General features: G+C 39.0%; 2 protein-coding genes across 2 annotated transcripts; one reads left to right on the top strand and one right to left on the bottom strand.

Moving 5' to 3' along the window:
• Positions 1-1,050: 1,050 nt before the first annotated feature.
• Positions 1,051-1,440, top strand: LOC122743878 (40S ribosomal protein S18-like). The gene has a single exon (XM_043989084.1). It carries the CDS (start codon positions 1,051-1,053, stop codon positions 1,438-1,440), a length of 390 nt encoding a protein of 129 aa, XP_043845019.1.
• Positions 1,441-11,321: 9,881 nt separating this feature from the next.
• LOC122743344 (myosin light polypeptide 6-like) lies at positions 11,322-12,618 on the bottom strand. Its single transcript, XM_043988220.1, has one exon. The coding sequence runs from the start codon at positions 12,121-12,123 to the stop codon at positions 11,668-11,670; it is 456 nt and encodes a 151-aa protein (XP_043844155.1). The 5' UTR covers positions 12,124-12,618; the 3' UTR covers positions 11,322-11,667.
• Between the last annotated feature and the right edge of the window lie 2,545 nt (positions 12,619-15,163).

Here is a 15,163-nt window from a genome sequence, read left to right as displayed (position 1 = left end):
CTATTACCATTTAGTTTTCTCCAGAGGTCTATCATATCTAACTTTTCTAAGATTCTATTCATCTCCTTGACTTCTTTCTTATTTGTTTTATGGTTAGATTTATGTAGCTCTGAGAGGGGAAAGTTTAGGTCCCTCCCAGTATAGTTTTATCATTTATTTTATCCCTTAATTCATTTAACTTTTGCTTTTAGAATTTGGATGCTGTGCCGTTTGGTTGTTTGTATTGATATTATTTCATTGTCTGTAATTCCTTTTAGCAAGCTGTAGTATTCCTGCTTATCCATTTTAGTTGGGTCTATGTTTATTTTTGCTTTGTCTGAGATTACAATTAATACCTCTGTCTTTTTTTAAACTTCAGCTGTGTCTCTCTCTGTTTCAAATATGTTTCTTGTAATCAAGTTATTTTTGGACTCTGGTTTTGAATTCATTTTGCTATCTCTTCCATTTTATGGGTGAGTCCATCCCTTTCACATTCATTCACATTCACATTTATGGCTACTAAATGCATTTCCCTCCATTCTATTTTCTTCCGTTTATTATTCTCTTTCTCTGTTTATGCTGTCCCTCCTTTAAAATCTGTTTTGCTTCTGACCACTTCCTTCTTTTATCTGTCTTCCCTTTTATTACCTCTTCTTTTTCTCTTATCTCCTTCCCCTCCCTGTTGTGTAAAGTAGATTTCTGTTACCAGTTAAGTTTGTGTGTGTATTTCCTCTTTAAAACAATTTAGATATAAGTGGGGTTCAAGCATTGCTTGCCCACCCATTTTACTCTCCACCATAAAAGTCCTTCCTTGTGTGCCTCTTTTTTGTGAAATTAATTTTCCCCATTCTTCTCCTCCCTTCTTCCTTTTCCCAAGGCGTCCTTCTTTCTCACCTATCCATTTTTTACATCATCTTAACATAATCAGCTCACTCCTGTACCCTCTTTCTATGTGGAATCCTTCTAATTGCCCAAATGATGATAAAATTCCTAGAAGATACATGTATCATCTTTCCACATAGAAAGGTAAACAGCTCTTCCAGAGAAGGCTCTCATGCCGCCATTGCAGCCATGTCTCTTGTAATCCCTGAGAAGTTCCAGCACATTTTGAGAGTGCTCAACACCAACATTGATAGACAGCAGAAAATAGCTTTTGCCACCACAGCCATCAAGGGTGTGGGTCGAAGATATGCCCATGTAGTAGTGAGAAAAGCAGACATTGACCTCGCTAAGAGGGCTGGTGAGCTCACTAATGATGAGGTGGAGTGTGTGATCACCATCATGCAGAATCCTCGACAGTACAAGATTCCAGATTGGTTCCTTAACAAGAAGAAGGATGGAAAGGATGGAAAATATAGCCAGGTTCTGGCCAATGGTCTGGACAATAAGCTTTGTGAGGATCTGGAGCGACCAAAAAAGATCTGGGCACATTGTGGGCTTTGGTACTTCTGGGGTCTCTGAGTCCGGGGCCAGCACACCAAGACTACAGGCCACAGGAGTTGCACTGTGGGTGTGTTCAAGAAGAAGTAAACATCTTCACTGGCCGTCTTGTCTATTAATAGTTTCTATTAAAAAAAAAAAAAGGTAAACAGTTTAACCTTATTTAGTCCCTTATGATTTCTCTTTCATGTTTACCTTTTTTATGCCTCTCTTGAGTCTTATACTTGAATGTCAAATTTTCTATTCACCTCTGGTATTTTCCTCAGCAATTCTTGAAAGTCTTCTATTTCATTAAATATCAATTTTCCCCCTAAAGGATTATACTCAGTTTTGTTGGGTGGGTGATTCTTAGATCCTAGCTCCTTTGCCTTCTGGAACATCATATTCCTTTACTGTGGTAGTTGATAAGTCTTGTATGATCCTGTGGTTGATGGTATTTGAATGGTTTCTAACTGTATTTTCTCTTTGATTTAGGAGCTCTGGAATTTGGCTATAATATTCCTAGGAGTTTTAATTTTGAGATCACTTTCAAGAGGCAATCAGCAGACTCTCAATTTCTAATCTATCCTCTGGTTCTAGGATATTGGGACAGTTTTCCTTGATAATTTCTTGAAATATGATGGGTATGCTCTTTTTTAAAAATCATGGCTTTCGGGTAATCCAATAAATCTTAAATTATCTCTCCTATTTTCCATTTGAGTTGTTTTTCCTATGAGCATCACACATTTTCTTATCTTTTTTTCTTTCTTTTTATTTAATTTAATTGCTTTTTAAAATGTCTCCTGGGGTCATTAGCTTCCAATTGCCCAATTATAATTCTTAAAGAATGATTTTTTTTCCCCAGTCATCTTTTGTACCTCCTTTTTCCATTTGGACAATTCTGTTTTTTATGGTATTATTTTCTTCAGTATTTTTCATGCCTCTTTTACCAAGCTTTTAATTGTCCTTTCATAATTGTCTTCCTTTGTTTGCGATTCTTTACCTAATTTTTCTTTACCTCTCTGATTTTGAAAATAAATTTTCAGCTCTTCCAGGAGCTTGTGTGCAATTCTCATTTTTTTTCTTTGAGGCTTTGCTTGTAAATATTTTTATTTCATTTTCTTCTTCTCAGTTTGTGTCTTGACCTTACCTTTTACCATAGTGGCTTTTTATGGTCAGGTTTTTTTGTGGTTTTTTTTTGTGGTCTGCTCATTTTCCCACTCTATTTCTTTACTTGGAACTTTCTGTTAATGCTGGGCTCTGTTCCTGGCATAGGGGTGTCTCAAACTTCAGGCTTTTTAACAGTATTGTTTTCAGAGCTCATTTTGCAAGTTTGGAAGTTTTTGGTGCTTCTAAGGAGGTATGATCTGGGGAAAGGTACAGTCACTACTGTCTTGGTCTGCACTCTGATCTTTACATAGGAAGTGTCCTTTATCCTTTGGGACTAGAAATTATGTTGTCCTGCAAAGTCACTGATCCCTTGGGTCTGGAAGTGATACTGCATCCTTGGACCATCCATTTCCTCTTGACTAAAAATGTTCCTCTCTGCCCTTGAACTATGATCCATAAGTGGGTATACACAATAAAGTTGCCAAACAGTTGTCCCTCAGGACTCCCAATCAAATAAAAGTCTTACTGGCATTTTGGTTAGCATTTCACTAGCTTATTTGAGTAGTATAAGGATAGATCAAGCAAGGGAGCCCCACCAAGCCCCAAAATTCAGTGGGAAATGCTAAGACAGCAAGAAACATTCTGCCTGGAAGCTGGGAAAGAGAGGGGGCAGATTTTCCCCAGCCAGAGGTGGAAAATTTTGTCAAGCAGAGCAATGAAAGAGGTTTCTCATAGCACTTGAAAAGTTTGTAGCATGGGGCTTGTGGGACACAAGGTTAAAAAAAATACAAAAACATGAGAGTGCATATAGCTAGGGACTTTCTTGCCATGGAATACCAGAACAGCTGTTGTATTATGTGCTGATTTCCCTGAAGCAATCTCTCCATAATTACTCTTCTCAAGAACTAGCACTATTTCCCAGGGGAAAGGAGCAAATGACGGATAGTATTTGCAGAAGGAGACTTGAACAGTGGGGAGTGTTGGGAAGTGAAGTGAGAATTTGGCTGGGAGCAGAGAACAACAATGGGGAGGTTGATCTTGTTAGTGTGTTAGTAGTTGTTAGAGAGGGAGGGACAGTTCATTTAATAAAGTACAGGATAGAATCTTAGAAGACTTGTACTAAGATGAGAGCTTGGATCAGGAAGCACAAACTGGGGAAAAGAGAAGAGAGGGAAAAGTGCACAGAGAAAAAGAAAGAAAATATCATACAGAAAGATGGAGAAGCAATAGACTCAGTAACCAGGAAATCCTAGGAAATTCCTGAGAAGTGTGTAATGTGTAAAAAAAAATTTTTAACTATATCTAATCTGAAAAAATTATATAACTGGACTTGTATGAAAATTTATAAATATAAGAAAAATTATAACTATAACTGAAAAATTATACGTTTAGAAAAATTATAATTGGGCCGTAAGTTTCCTCTGGGTTGCCATTCAAATGTGAAATATTTTACTGACTAGCTGGGGCCCTAATGCGTGGATTTTTGACTGACTGGCTATCTGACTGCTATTAATTTCCTAAGCCAATCTCTTAGGGCTGTTTAAAATTTCCCCCACACTTGCTCCTCCCAAATTGATAAGCAAACGCCTCTTTTATTTAATAATAATCAAAGCTGGGTTTATTTATAAAAATAAATGTAAGAGATAAGTTATATGACCTTTTTTTTCCCTTCACTCCAGCTCCCGTCTCGCTTTCACTGCTCCTCTCCTTTCTTTTAACTCCAAGCTTTCTTCACTTTGTCAACCCCCCTGAAAAGCCTCTTAGCATACTTGCTCCTCTGGTGTCTCTCTACCTCCTCTCTAGCTCTTTCTCCATCTCTGTCAGCCATATCAACAAACCCCCTGCATTTCCTTCTCTCACCGACCTCCTTGCGTTCTCTCAGTCCTCCGGTGTCCTCCCTCACTGTCTAACTACCCCAGTATATAAAAAGCTCTCTCCTCACCACCTATGCATGCCAAGCTAATTCACTGACCATGCTACTGCTACAGCCGGGGGACTCGAGTGAGCCCTGCACACCACACCTAGGGCTTGAGGGGCCCATGCCCCCTGCTGCGTGCCTGGGACCTCCCCATGGGCTGCGTTGTGCCATGCCCAGGGCTAGCCCGGAATCTCTTCCCCAGCCGGTGTCCCCTAAGGTTCACGGGGCTTCTCAACTTGGCTGAAGCGGAGGGGAAAAGGCACCAGCCCCTCTTACACAGAGAAAAACCCTGAGGGCCTAAGGCTTTTTAAACTCAGATCAAAGGCAGGGTCCCCAAATCATAATAAATTCCCGCAGTAAGGAGTCAGACTTTGAGATGGAAATGAGAAAAATGGTTCTGCCAGATCTGTGCAAGCAAGAGAAATGGCGATACCAAAATACCTCAGAACGCAGGACTCCAGAGAACAAACAAAAGCCTTCAGGAGATTCTACTTCACCCCCCACTAACTAACTAGTAGATCTCCATGTGGCCACTAACAGGGTGTTGAGATTAATTAACAGTTTTCTATTTTTTTCAGGAGGTGTCTATCCCAAGCTCCCATATGGGTAGGCTAGGAGATAATACGTATTTGTGTAAAGGGCAGAGAATGACTCAATATAGTTAATTAGGTGGTATAGTGGATACAGTGTTGGACTTGGAATGAATTAATTTTGTCTCAGACACTATCTGTATGACCCTAGGCAAGACACCAAATCTCTCTCAACTTCCATTTCTCTATCTGTAAAATGGGGATAATAATAGCACCTACCTCACAGGTAGACATTGTGAGGATCAAATGAGATAATATTTGCAAAGCACTTTGCAAACCTTAAACAACTATATAAATGCTAGCTATCATTATCATTACTTTCTTGCTTGCTATCTATATTTCTTTCCTGCTATAATTAATCTTTTGGCTATTGGATTGGAATCTCTTGTCTGATAATGGAAAATGTGATTGGACTAGACCCAGAGTCATGAATTGCACAGTTGATTTCCGAAAACAAACATACTAAGATTGCCGCTTTGACTATTGGATACAGTAAATAGGTTGAGAAGTCATAATTTGACACAATTTTACAGTGTTCATTTTTATGATTTAGGGAGGGGGGAAATCAGGAAGACTATTTTAAGAGTTGTCTCACTGCTCTATACACCAAGGAATTAAATCATAAATGTTTCAGAGGTGCCTGAGCGAAACAGGGTGAGGTCAGTTCCCAGCATTTCCCAACCCTTCCCTGACAAGGGCAAAATAACAGGCCATGTAATTTTTTTTCAAAATCAGAGCTATAATGTGAACTATGTGAACTAAAATTTTAATAGTATTTCGGAAATAAAATAAATTCTCATTCTCTCTTGTGCAAACCTTAAGGAAACCTATCAGTCCTCCCAATTTATTCTATGGCCGGGACTTCATTTTTAAAAATTCATTGAATTGGCTTATCTTATAATAAGAGGCAGCATGTGGAATGGACAGAGAACTGGCCTTGGAGTTTGGAAGACCTGGGTTCAGATGTGCCTCTGGCACATCTGGCTCTGTGATTCTGGGCTAGTCACTCAATCTTTAAGTGTCCCAGGCAACTAAGACTATAAATTGTAGAGCAGATGCCAGTCTGCTTGGGTAGGTAGAGTTTCCTCATTGGGAGTTGCTTAACATCCCCCAGTCCCCAAAAATGTGGCTTAGTACTCATTTTATTTAAAGTTTCATAGAAAGGGGCAGCTAGGTGGCGCAGTGGATAGAGCACCGGCCCTGGATTCAGGAAGACCTGAGTTCAAATCCGGCCTCAGATACTTAACACTTACTAGCTGTGTGACCCTGGGCAAGTCACTTAACCCTAATTGCCTCACCAAAAAAAAAATAAACAAAAATAAAATAATAAAGTTTCATAGAGTAGTTCTTCTAGAGGCTTTATAGAGGAATTAGATACAAATTCTAAGAAAAAATAATTCTTTATTAAATTGGTTGATTGATTATCATTTAATAATGGTTGTCTTTCAACACAAGTCAATTCCTAAAGCAAACAAAGATATTCATAGAATCTCAGTCATTGCTTTGTAAAAGACACAAAATTCATTAAAATTCGATTTTGTGTGGGTAGGCAGCAGCTAGGTTGCACAGTAGATAGAGCACTGGCCCTGGAAGATGGAGGACCTGAGTTAAAATCTAGCCTCAGATACTTACTAGCTGTGTGACCTTGGGAAAGTCACTTAAACCTGATTGCCTCCCCCCAGAATTTTCAATTTCGGAGAATAGGATGTTCTAAGAGGTAAAACTTAGTAAAGACTATTGTTCTTGGTGGGCTAAAAGTCACAATGTTTTAATAGCTTTTTGAAATATTTTTTTCTTTATTTTTCACCATTTGTGAAATTTGATTTTTTATACATAATGTAAATTCATTTCCTATATGTGCTATATATGATGCTATGGTATTATAAATTGAAAACAAAAAATAAAGAAGTTATTAAATATTAAAACCCCTTTGTGACTTTTGGCCCACCCTCTATTTATGAGTTTTTTCTCTGGGTGCAGATAGTATCTTTCTTCATATGCCTTGTATAGTTAATTTGGGTATTATAATAGTCAAAATGAGTTATTCACTGTCATTCTTAAAACAATATTGCAGGGGGCAGCTAGGTGGCACAGTGGATAAAGCATTGGCCCAGGATTCAGGAGGACCTGAGTTCAAATCTGACCTCAGATGCTTGACACTTACTAGCTGTGTGACCCTGGGCAAGTCACTTGACCCTCATTGCCCTGCCCCCCCCAAAAAAAAAACACCAATATTGCTGTTACTATATATAATGTTCTCTTGGTTCTGCTCATTTTACTCTTCATTATTTCATGCAGGTCTTTCCATGCTTTTCTTGTTTTTTTTTTTTGTTTTTGTTTTTGTTTTTGTTTTTGTTTTGCTGGGCAATGAGGGTTAAGTGATTTGCCCAGGGTCACACAGCTAGTAAGTGTCAAGTGTCTGAGGCCGAATTTGAACTCAGGTCCTCCTGAATCCAGGGCCAGTGCTTTATCCACTGTGTCACCTAGCTGCCCCCTCCATGCTTTTCTAAGATCATTGAGCTCATCATTTCTTATAGCACAGTAGTATTCCATCACAATCATATACCACAACTTTTTCAGCCATTCCCCAAGTGATGGGCATCCCTGCAGTTTCCAGTTCTTTGCCACCACTGCTATAAACATTTTAAAATATATAAGTTCTTTTCCTTTTTCCCTAATCATTTTTTGAAATAGACCTACCAGTTTTTGGCAAGTTATAATGGCAAATTATTTAATCTATCTGGGCCTTGATTTCCTCCTCTGTAAAATAAGAGATTTTTACTACACGAGGTATAAGATCTCTTCTAGTTCCAAATCTATAATCATTTCAGTTTGGATATTTTAATAACTGGTCTTATTTCTAAAATCCATACGATATGTCATCAGCAGCAAATTTTGGCATGGGATGATTCCTAAGAGTAACTTTTAAAGTTTTATTTCTTCTTTAATTTTTTTCTTTTTTAGGCCACTGAGTACACTGTAGTATACTTCACAGCTTTCTAGTTACCAAAACTGCTAAACAATTTCTTCCACTTAAATATGAGAGAGATAGTTTCTATAGATAAATCTATCTGGCTAAATGCTGAAGTGGCTTCTGGGATTAAAAAAAGACATAATTACAGGAAAGGTAGAACTCTGAAAGTAGTGTTAAAATAATAATTTCCTGGAAATTGGTTAAATGCTACTATTTTTTATTTGTGGTGATCTCTCTTATGTCCCTAGCTACACTCCCTGCAATTCCTATTTCCCAAGAGTCTCTACTTTCTCTCTCCCTGGTCTTTGTTCACCGCAGAACAATTTCCTGAATGTTTCCTGAGGTTCTTAAAACAGAGCCAACTTCCACCACTTCCAGGCTAGCTTACTGCCTAAAACTGAAACCACCAATCACCACCCTACATCTTTTCCCCATGTAGTCTTTGCTTCACTGTTTTATTAACATTCAAAGGTTGATTTAATTCTCTTTCTTCGGCAACAGAGAACATGTTTACCCTCCTCTACCTCATGGAAGCACATTAGATATTTGTTTAAGACCAGTCCCCACTCTGGTCAGCTTAACACCAAAAAAGCTCTATCCTAACAATGTCTTTTAAAAATATATATAGTGGCCAGAACCTAATACATTATTCCCCATGATGCAGTATAGTGTAGAAAAGAACCTTGAAATTTGGAGTCACAGGACCTGAGTTCCAATCCTGATTTGACCACTTACCTGTGTAACCTTAGGAAGTGCCTTAGTCTTTGGGGACCTCAGTTTCCTCATCTATCAAATGAGAATCGTTGGACTAGATGGTTTCTCAGGTCCCTTCTAGCTCTATATTTCTCATTCTATTTGGTCTGACCAGAACAAGGTATAATGAGACTGTTTGCCTTTTTCTGAACTATGTGCTTTTATTAAAACAGTCTCAGTAGAATCATCCTTTAGAGTCTCATTGTGAGATACAGGTAATCCCGAATGCATGAAAGCCATGGATCTGATAGGGCCTACCAAATTGGAAAGGGTTCAAGTATAACCTGGGGCCTGTTATCTACATCCAGTCTAACTTGGGAGTTGCTCATCATCAGTAAGTTATGCACAGTGACTCATGAAGACTCCTTACTGCAGCATGAAGTGCTTCCAGTCTATACTGGAAGAGGAAGTACCCATACCACTGAAGTCAGTGGACTCTTGAACATCAAAATATCAAAGATTTTTGGTTTGTTTTTTTAACAGTGACACCACAGTGTTGGCTTTTGGAAATCAAAATTAACCTTGGGAAAATAACAACTTTCTTAGGCACAGTTTCCTCACCTATAAAATGGAAATGTCTTAAAAATACATCAGAGTTGTTGTGAGGGTCAAATGAGATAGTGCAGAAAAGTATTATAAATAGTAAAACTTTGAGAAATATAAGGTATTTAGATCATAAGGTCAAAGATTTAGACCTGGAACATCAAAATTTATAGGATCAAAGAATTAAAACTGTATGATATTGGGGGCAGGTAGGTGGCACAGTGGATAAAGCACTGGCCTTGGATTCAGGAGGACCTGAGTTCAAATCCAGTCTCAGACACTTGACACTTAACTAGCTGTGTGACCCTGGGCAAGTCACTTAACCCTCATTGCCCTGCAAAAAAACAAAACAAAACAAACCCTGTATGATATCATAAAGGCTATTGAGTCCATCCCTTTCATTTTATAGATGAGGAAAATGAGGCACAGCTAGGTTAAATTAATTGTCCTAGGTCATACAGCTAATAAATGTCTAAGACATGATGTGAACTCAGGTCTTCCTGATTCAAAGTCCTATTCCCTACCCTATGGCAAGGAGCCTCTTTTACCTGATATTAGGAATTTGCCTACAAGACAACTAGGTGGCTCAGTGGGAGAGCATTGGACCTGAAGTCATAAAGCCCTGAGTTCAAATCCAGCCTCAGACACTTACTAGCTGTGTGACTCTGGGCAAGTCACTTAACCTTTGTTTGCCTTAATCTACTGAAGGAGAAAATGGCAAAACACCATAGTATCTTTTCCCCATATGGGATCACTAAGAATTGGACACAACTAAAAAATAAGAATTTGCTTAATTGAGGACTCTGAACTGTTGTGACTATGATATTAATTTTTTATCTGAGTGCCATTAGGCTAAAAAAAGAAATGAACTCATTAATGTACTAAGGTGTGACTGATACATGAAAGAGGACTTCATTGTTTTGTTTTGTTTTATTTTGACTTGACTGGCTCACCTTCTTTTCTAGTCAAACAAGGATCATAGGATTTGGAGATGAAAGAAATCTTAGGAAACAGATAGTCTACTCCCCTCATCTTTCCAAAGTCAGATAGGCAGGATGTGGTAAAAGCAGGATACAAACACAAGTTCTCTGACTCTAAATTCAGTGTGTGTTTCACTATTCCATGCTGCTGCTTCTTTTAATTTTTAATTTACTTTGAACTTAAATACAAAATGGAAAAAAAAACATTTCCATGTACACAGTACAACACAAGAAAGAAGATTCAATATGAAACCATGAATCGCCATTTCAGCTTACAACAACTATGTAATGAATGCTATATGTTGTTTTCAAAACTACCCTGATGGGGCAGCTAGGTGGCACAGTGGATGGAGCACTGGACCCGGATTCAGGAGGACGTGGGTTCAAATCTGACCTCAGACCCTTGACACTAGCTGTGTGACCCTGGGCAAGTCACTTAACCCCAATTGCCTCACCAAAAAAACAAAAACAACCCAACACCCCCCCCCCCGAAAAAAACCTACCCTGCTTTTCTGTCCTTCCTTCTGAGTTTTCTTTTGTTCTCTGCTGGTTTTTTTGTTTTGTTTTGTTTTGTTTTGTTTTTTGCTGGGCAATGGGGGTTAAGTGACTTGCCCAGGGTCACACAGCTAGTAAATGTCAAGTGTCTGAGGCCGGATTTGAACTCAGGTACTCCTGACTCCAGGGCCAGTGCTTTATCCACTGCGCCACCTAGCCGCCCCCTGCTGTTCACTTTTTATGTTTATTTTTTCTCCCTCCCCACCCTGTGCTAGAGAAGGTCATCATTTGATACAGAGATATATACATATGTAGGATACTACTTTACATAGTTCTATTTATTAGTTCTTTTTCTGGGGATAGAAAGCATCTTCCTTATAGATCCTTTGTTGTTGACAAGTATTTATGATACTCAAAATAACTTAGTCAAGGGGCAGCTAGGTGGCGCAGTGGATAGAGCACCGGCCCTGGAGTCAGGAGTACCTGAGTTCAAATCCGGCCTCAGACATTTAACACTTACTAGCTGTGTGACCCTGGGCAAGTCACTTGGCCCCAATTGCCTCACTAAAATAAAAAAATTTTAAAAAAAGTAAATATAAAAAAAATAATAACTTAGTCATTCATGTTGTTCTACAAACAGTATTACTATTACGATATACATTCTCCTGATTATGTTTATTTCACTCTTCATTATTTCATACATGTCTTTCCATGTTCTATGTTGCTTCTTTTTTTTAGGAGCAAGTTTATTTGGTGAAAGCAGAGAGTAGGTAGGCCAAAGAGAACATGTGGGGGTTGGAAGGATGTTGGTAACCCTGACAATGTAGTTAGTTGCTTCAGGGGCAAGAGGATCATTTTCACATTGAGAAAGTTAGGGGATTCTTTGTGGAAAGGGGACTTTTGTTCTCAGCCATTCAACACCATCCAGACTAGCTCTTCATAGTTGATACAATCATTGCTGTCCTCATGCCCTGCCACCAACACTTCCACTTCTTCCTCAGTCATCTTCTCACCCAGAGTGATGAGGACATGCCATATTTCGGCCCCCATGACTGTGCTGTTCTGTTCCTTATTAGATACCTGAACCCCCTCTAGGTAGTCTTCATATGTGCCCTGGTCCTTATTCTTTGCTATGATCTGCAGCATTGGCAGAAAGTGCTCAAAGTCCAGCACCTTCACATTCATCTCATCACTCTTGGGATTCCCTAAGATCTTGAGCACCTCAGCATTGGTAGAGTTCTGGCCCAGGGCCCTCATCACATCCCCACACTGGCTATATGAGATCTTTCCATCCCCTACGCGGTCAAACAGCTGGAAGGCCTCCTTGAATTCAGCAGTTTGATCCTCCATGAAGTCATACATCTTGGCCGTGCAGCTCAGTCTCTGCTGCTAGGTCTCTATGTTGCTTCTTGATAATGTTTTTTATGTCACTTCTCATGCATGCCATCTATTACAGCCTGCTTATATCCACCATGAATCTTTACATTGCCTTCTAGATCACCTGTCTTTTTTTAACTTTTCTGTAAATTTGTGTTGTATTATTCTAGACTATAGAGAGTTACTGGGTAAATATTGGTCTTTAAAAAGATAGACTTTTGCAGTAGGGAGCAATGTAGGATTGTGAAAGTGCCATGTAATTTCTTAAATAAATGTGATTTAGCCTCATCTCCTCTTTACCTCATTTCTAAAATTGAGAAGATTGAATTACATACTCCAGCTCTAACCTCAGGTATGGAATTTAAAAGAAATCAGTAAATTTTTAAAATAACATACTTTTAAAATATAAGTGAAAGCAGAACACACCACCAGTTGCCCCCATTCATCCCAGGCCAGCTTGTCCCTTGGGTTCTTCCTTTCCCTTGGCTCAGAAAATGAACACCCTGGTTACAATGTTGCAGATATGGAAGTCAGGGGCTCACAGGACAGTGTCTTCATTAGCTCTTCATTTTAAATCACATGACAATTTAAACAGTGTTGAGGATAATCAGTTAAAATACAAAACAAGAAGCTTACTTTACAAAAGAGCTGTTTATGAGAAGAGAGAGGACCAGGGAAGATGGAAGAAGAGAATTAAGAAGAGAGAATAAGGAGAGTGAAAATCAGGAGAAAGTGAAAGTTTTGAGAATCCAGACATGATAGAACAGAATGAAGTAAGAGAGGGAGGGGTGTCTCACCCGGTAGAGATGGAACATATGGTACACCATAAATTCCTGTATTTCAGTTGAGACTTGTTCTGAAAGGAATGATGAGGAAAAATAAAGCCTTCCTATTTCTCAGTGCCTTGCCCTGCCTTCTTTTCTTCAGAGCAAACATGAGTTAGGAAATCACAGCTTGACCAAAAACAAAACCAAAAAACAACCCAAGACATCAACTTTAACAAAACAGACCATAATCCACTGGGTCAATTTATATTCTTCTCCATTTACCTTTGGAGTGAAAATCATTTAAGTGGCAGCATTTATTCAGTGCCTACTTTGGGCAGAGCACTGTGTTAGCCACTATTGGAGAATACAGGGGAGGAAAACATTAGCTGGAAAAAATAGTCCCCACCCCAAAGGAGCTCACAGTCTAATTAGGGGGTCAAGATCAATATGTATGAAATTCAAGCAATATGTGATTTTGAGCCCAACAAAGGATGCAGACAGTAGATACTATAAGATCAGAGGAAGAGACCAAGACAGATTGGGGTAGCCCAGGGAAGACTTCACAGAGGAAACACCAAACTAATATACTAATATGAAACTCCTAGGACTAGTAGTTTAAAACCCTTTGGTATCCCTACACTGACAAAGCTCCATATTATCAGTGTCCTTTTTAAAATGTGGTAGCCAGAATCTGATACACAATAAGGCAGTATCTTTTAGAATTTAGTACCATGGGAATTTCAGAGAGAGGTTGAGCTAGAATTCCAACAATATCTTTAACAATCAAAAGGAGTCCTAAGTAACACCTGGAGGCAGCATAGTATAATAAGGAAAGAACCAGAGAAAAATCAGGAAGATCTAGGTTCACATCTCACTTTTCATACCTAACTGTATGATCATGGGTAAGTCACTTCATTTCTGCACCTCAGTTTCCTCACCTGTAAAACAGAGATGATACTTGTAGTACCTACTTTACAAGGTTGCTTTGAGGTTCAAGTAAAATAATGTATTAGGGGCAGCTAGGTGGCGCAGTGGATAGAGCACCGGCCCTGGAGTCAGGAGTACCTGAGTTCAGATCCGGCCTTGGACACTTAACACTTACTGGCTGTGTGACCCTGGGCAAGTCACTTAACCCCAATTGCCTCACTTAAAAAAAAATAATGTATTAAAAGGATGCTATGTAATGTCAATATTTATAAATGTCAATTATTATCATCAGAACCACAGATCATTTGGTGAGCAGTTAAATGCTCCGACTACCCTGTAATGGGGCAGCTAGAAGATGTAGTGGATAGAATACTGGGCCTGGAGTTAGGAAGAGTCATCTCCTCAGTTCAAAACCTCAGATGCTTACTAGCTATGTGACCTTGGATAAGTCACTTAACCCTCTTTGCCTCAGTTTCCTCCTCTGTAAAATGAGCTGGAGAAGGAAATGGCAAATTACTGTGGTATCTTTGCCAAGAAAACCCCAAAAGAGGCCATGAGGAATCTGACAGGACTGAAAAATGACAAAACAACAGTCCTGTAATAGTTTTAAATGTAAATTTCATGTTTGTTTTAAAATGTATAATATTACTGGGTTTATACAATGACTATCTAAACTCTTGTTTTCCTTCATTTAGACTTGTTAATTGAATGCCTATTCATGTGTACAAGAAACTGTATGATAAACCTAGGGATAAGGAGGGCCAGAATGGTCAAAAAGTGCCCTTATGGTCCCTGGGCCCTAGTTTTAAGCTCCCTCCCTGAAAGGAAAGAGCACAGACATGGGAGTCTGGTGACCTGGGTTTCAGTAACAGTTCTACAATTACTGCCTGGGTAATCCTGAGTCAGTCACCCCATCTTTCTAAGCCTTAGGATTCTTATCTGTAAAATGACAAGGTTGGCCTAGTTAACCCCTATGGTACCTTCAGTGTCTACATACTCTAATTCCATAATTCCCAGTTGGAGTGGCTAAAGCAAAGGTTAGCATTGTGAGTACTACTAAGGATATTATTCTGTCCATATCTGGATGGGAACCTTTTTGGCCATTTGTCTTCCTTTTTTATTTTCTATTTATTTTTTTTATTTTTTTTTTTTTTTAGTGAGGCAATTGGGGTTAAGTGACTTGCCCAGGGTCACACAGCTAGTAAGTGTTAAGTGTCTGAGGCCGGATTTGAACTCAGGTACTCCTGACTCCAGGACCGGTGCTCTATCCACTGCACCACCTAGCTGCCCTCATTTGTCTTCTTCAAATCTAACATGAATTCTCTTTTCCA

This window comes from Dromiciops gliroides, chromosome 2, assembly GCF_019393635.1.
Source record: "Dromiciops gliroides isolate mDroGli1 chromosome 2, mDroGli1.pri, whole genome shotgun sequence".
In the NCBI taxonomy this organism is placed as follows: domain Eukaryota; kingdom Metazoa; phylum Chordata; class Mammalia; order Microbiotheria; family Microbiotheriidae; genus Dromiciops; species Dromiciops gliroides.
The sequence above is the reverse complement of the archived record's forward strand: the minus strand, read 5'-3'. Positions and strand labels throughout refer to the sequence as shown.

Coding starts and splice junctions, on each gene's coding strand:
- LOC122743878 (XM_043989084.1), top strand. CDS start 1,051: ATGTCTCTTGTAATCCCTGAGAAGTTCCAGCACATTTTGAGAGTGCTC.
- LOC122743344 (XM_043988220.1), bottom strand. CDS start 12,123: ATGTATGACTTCATGGAGGATCAAACTGCTGAATTCAAGGAGGCCTTC.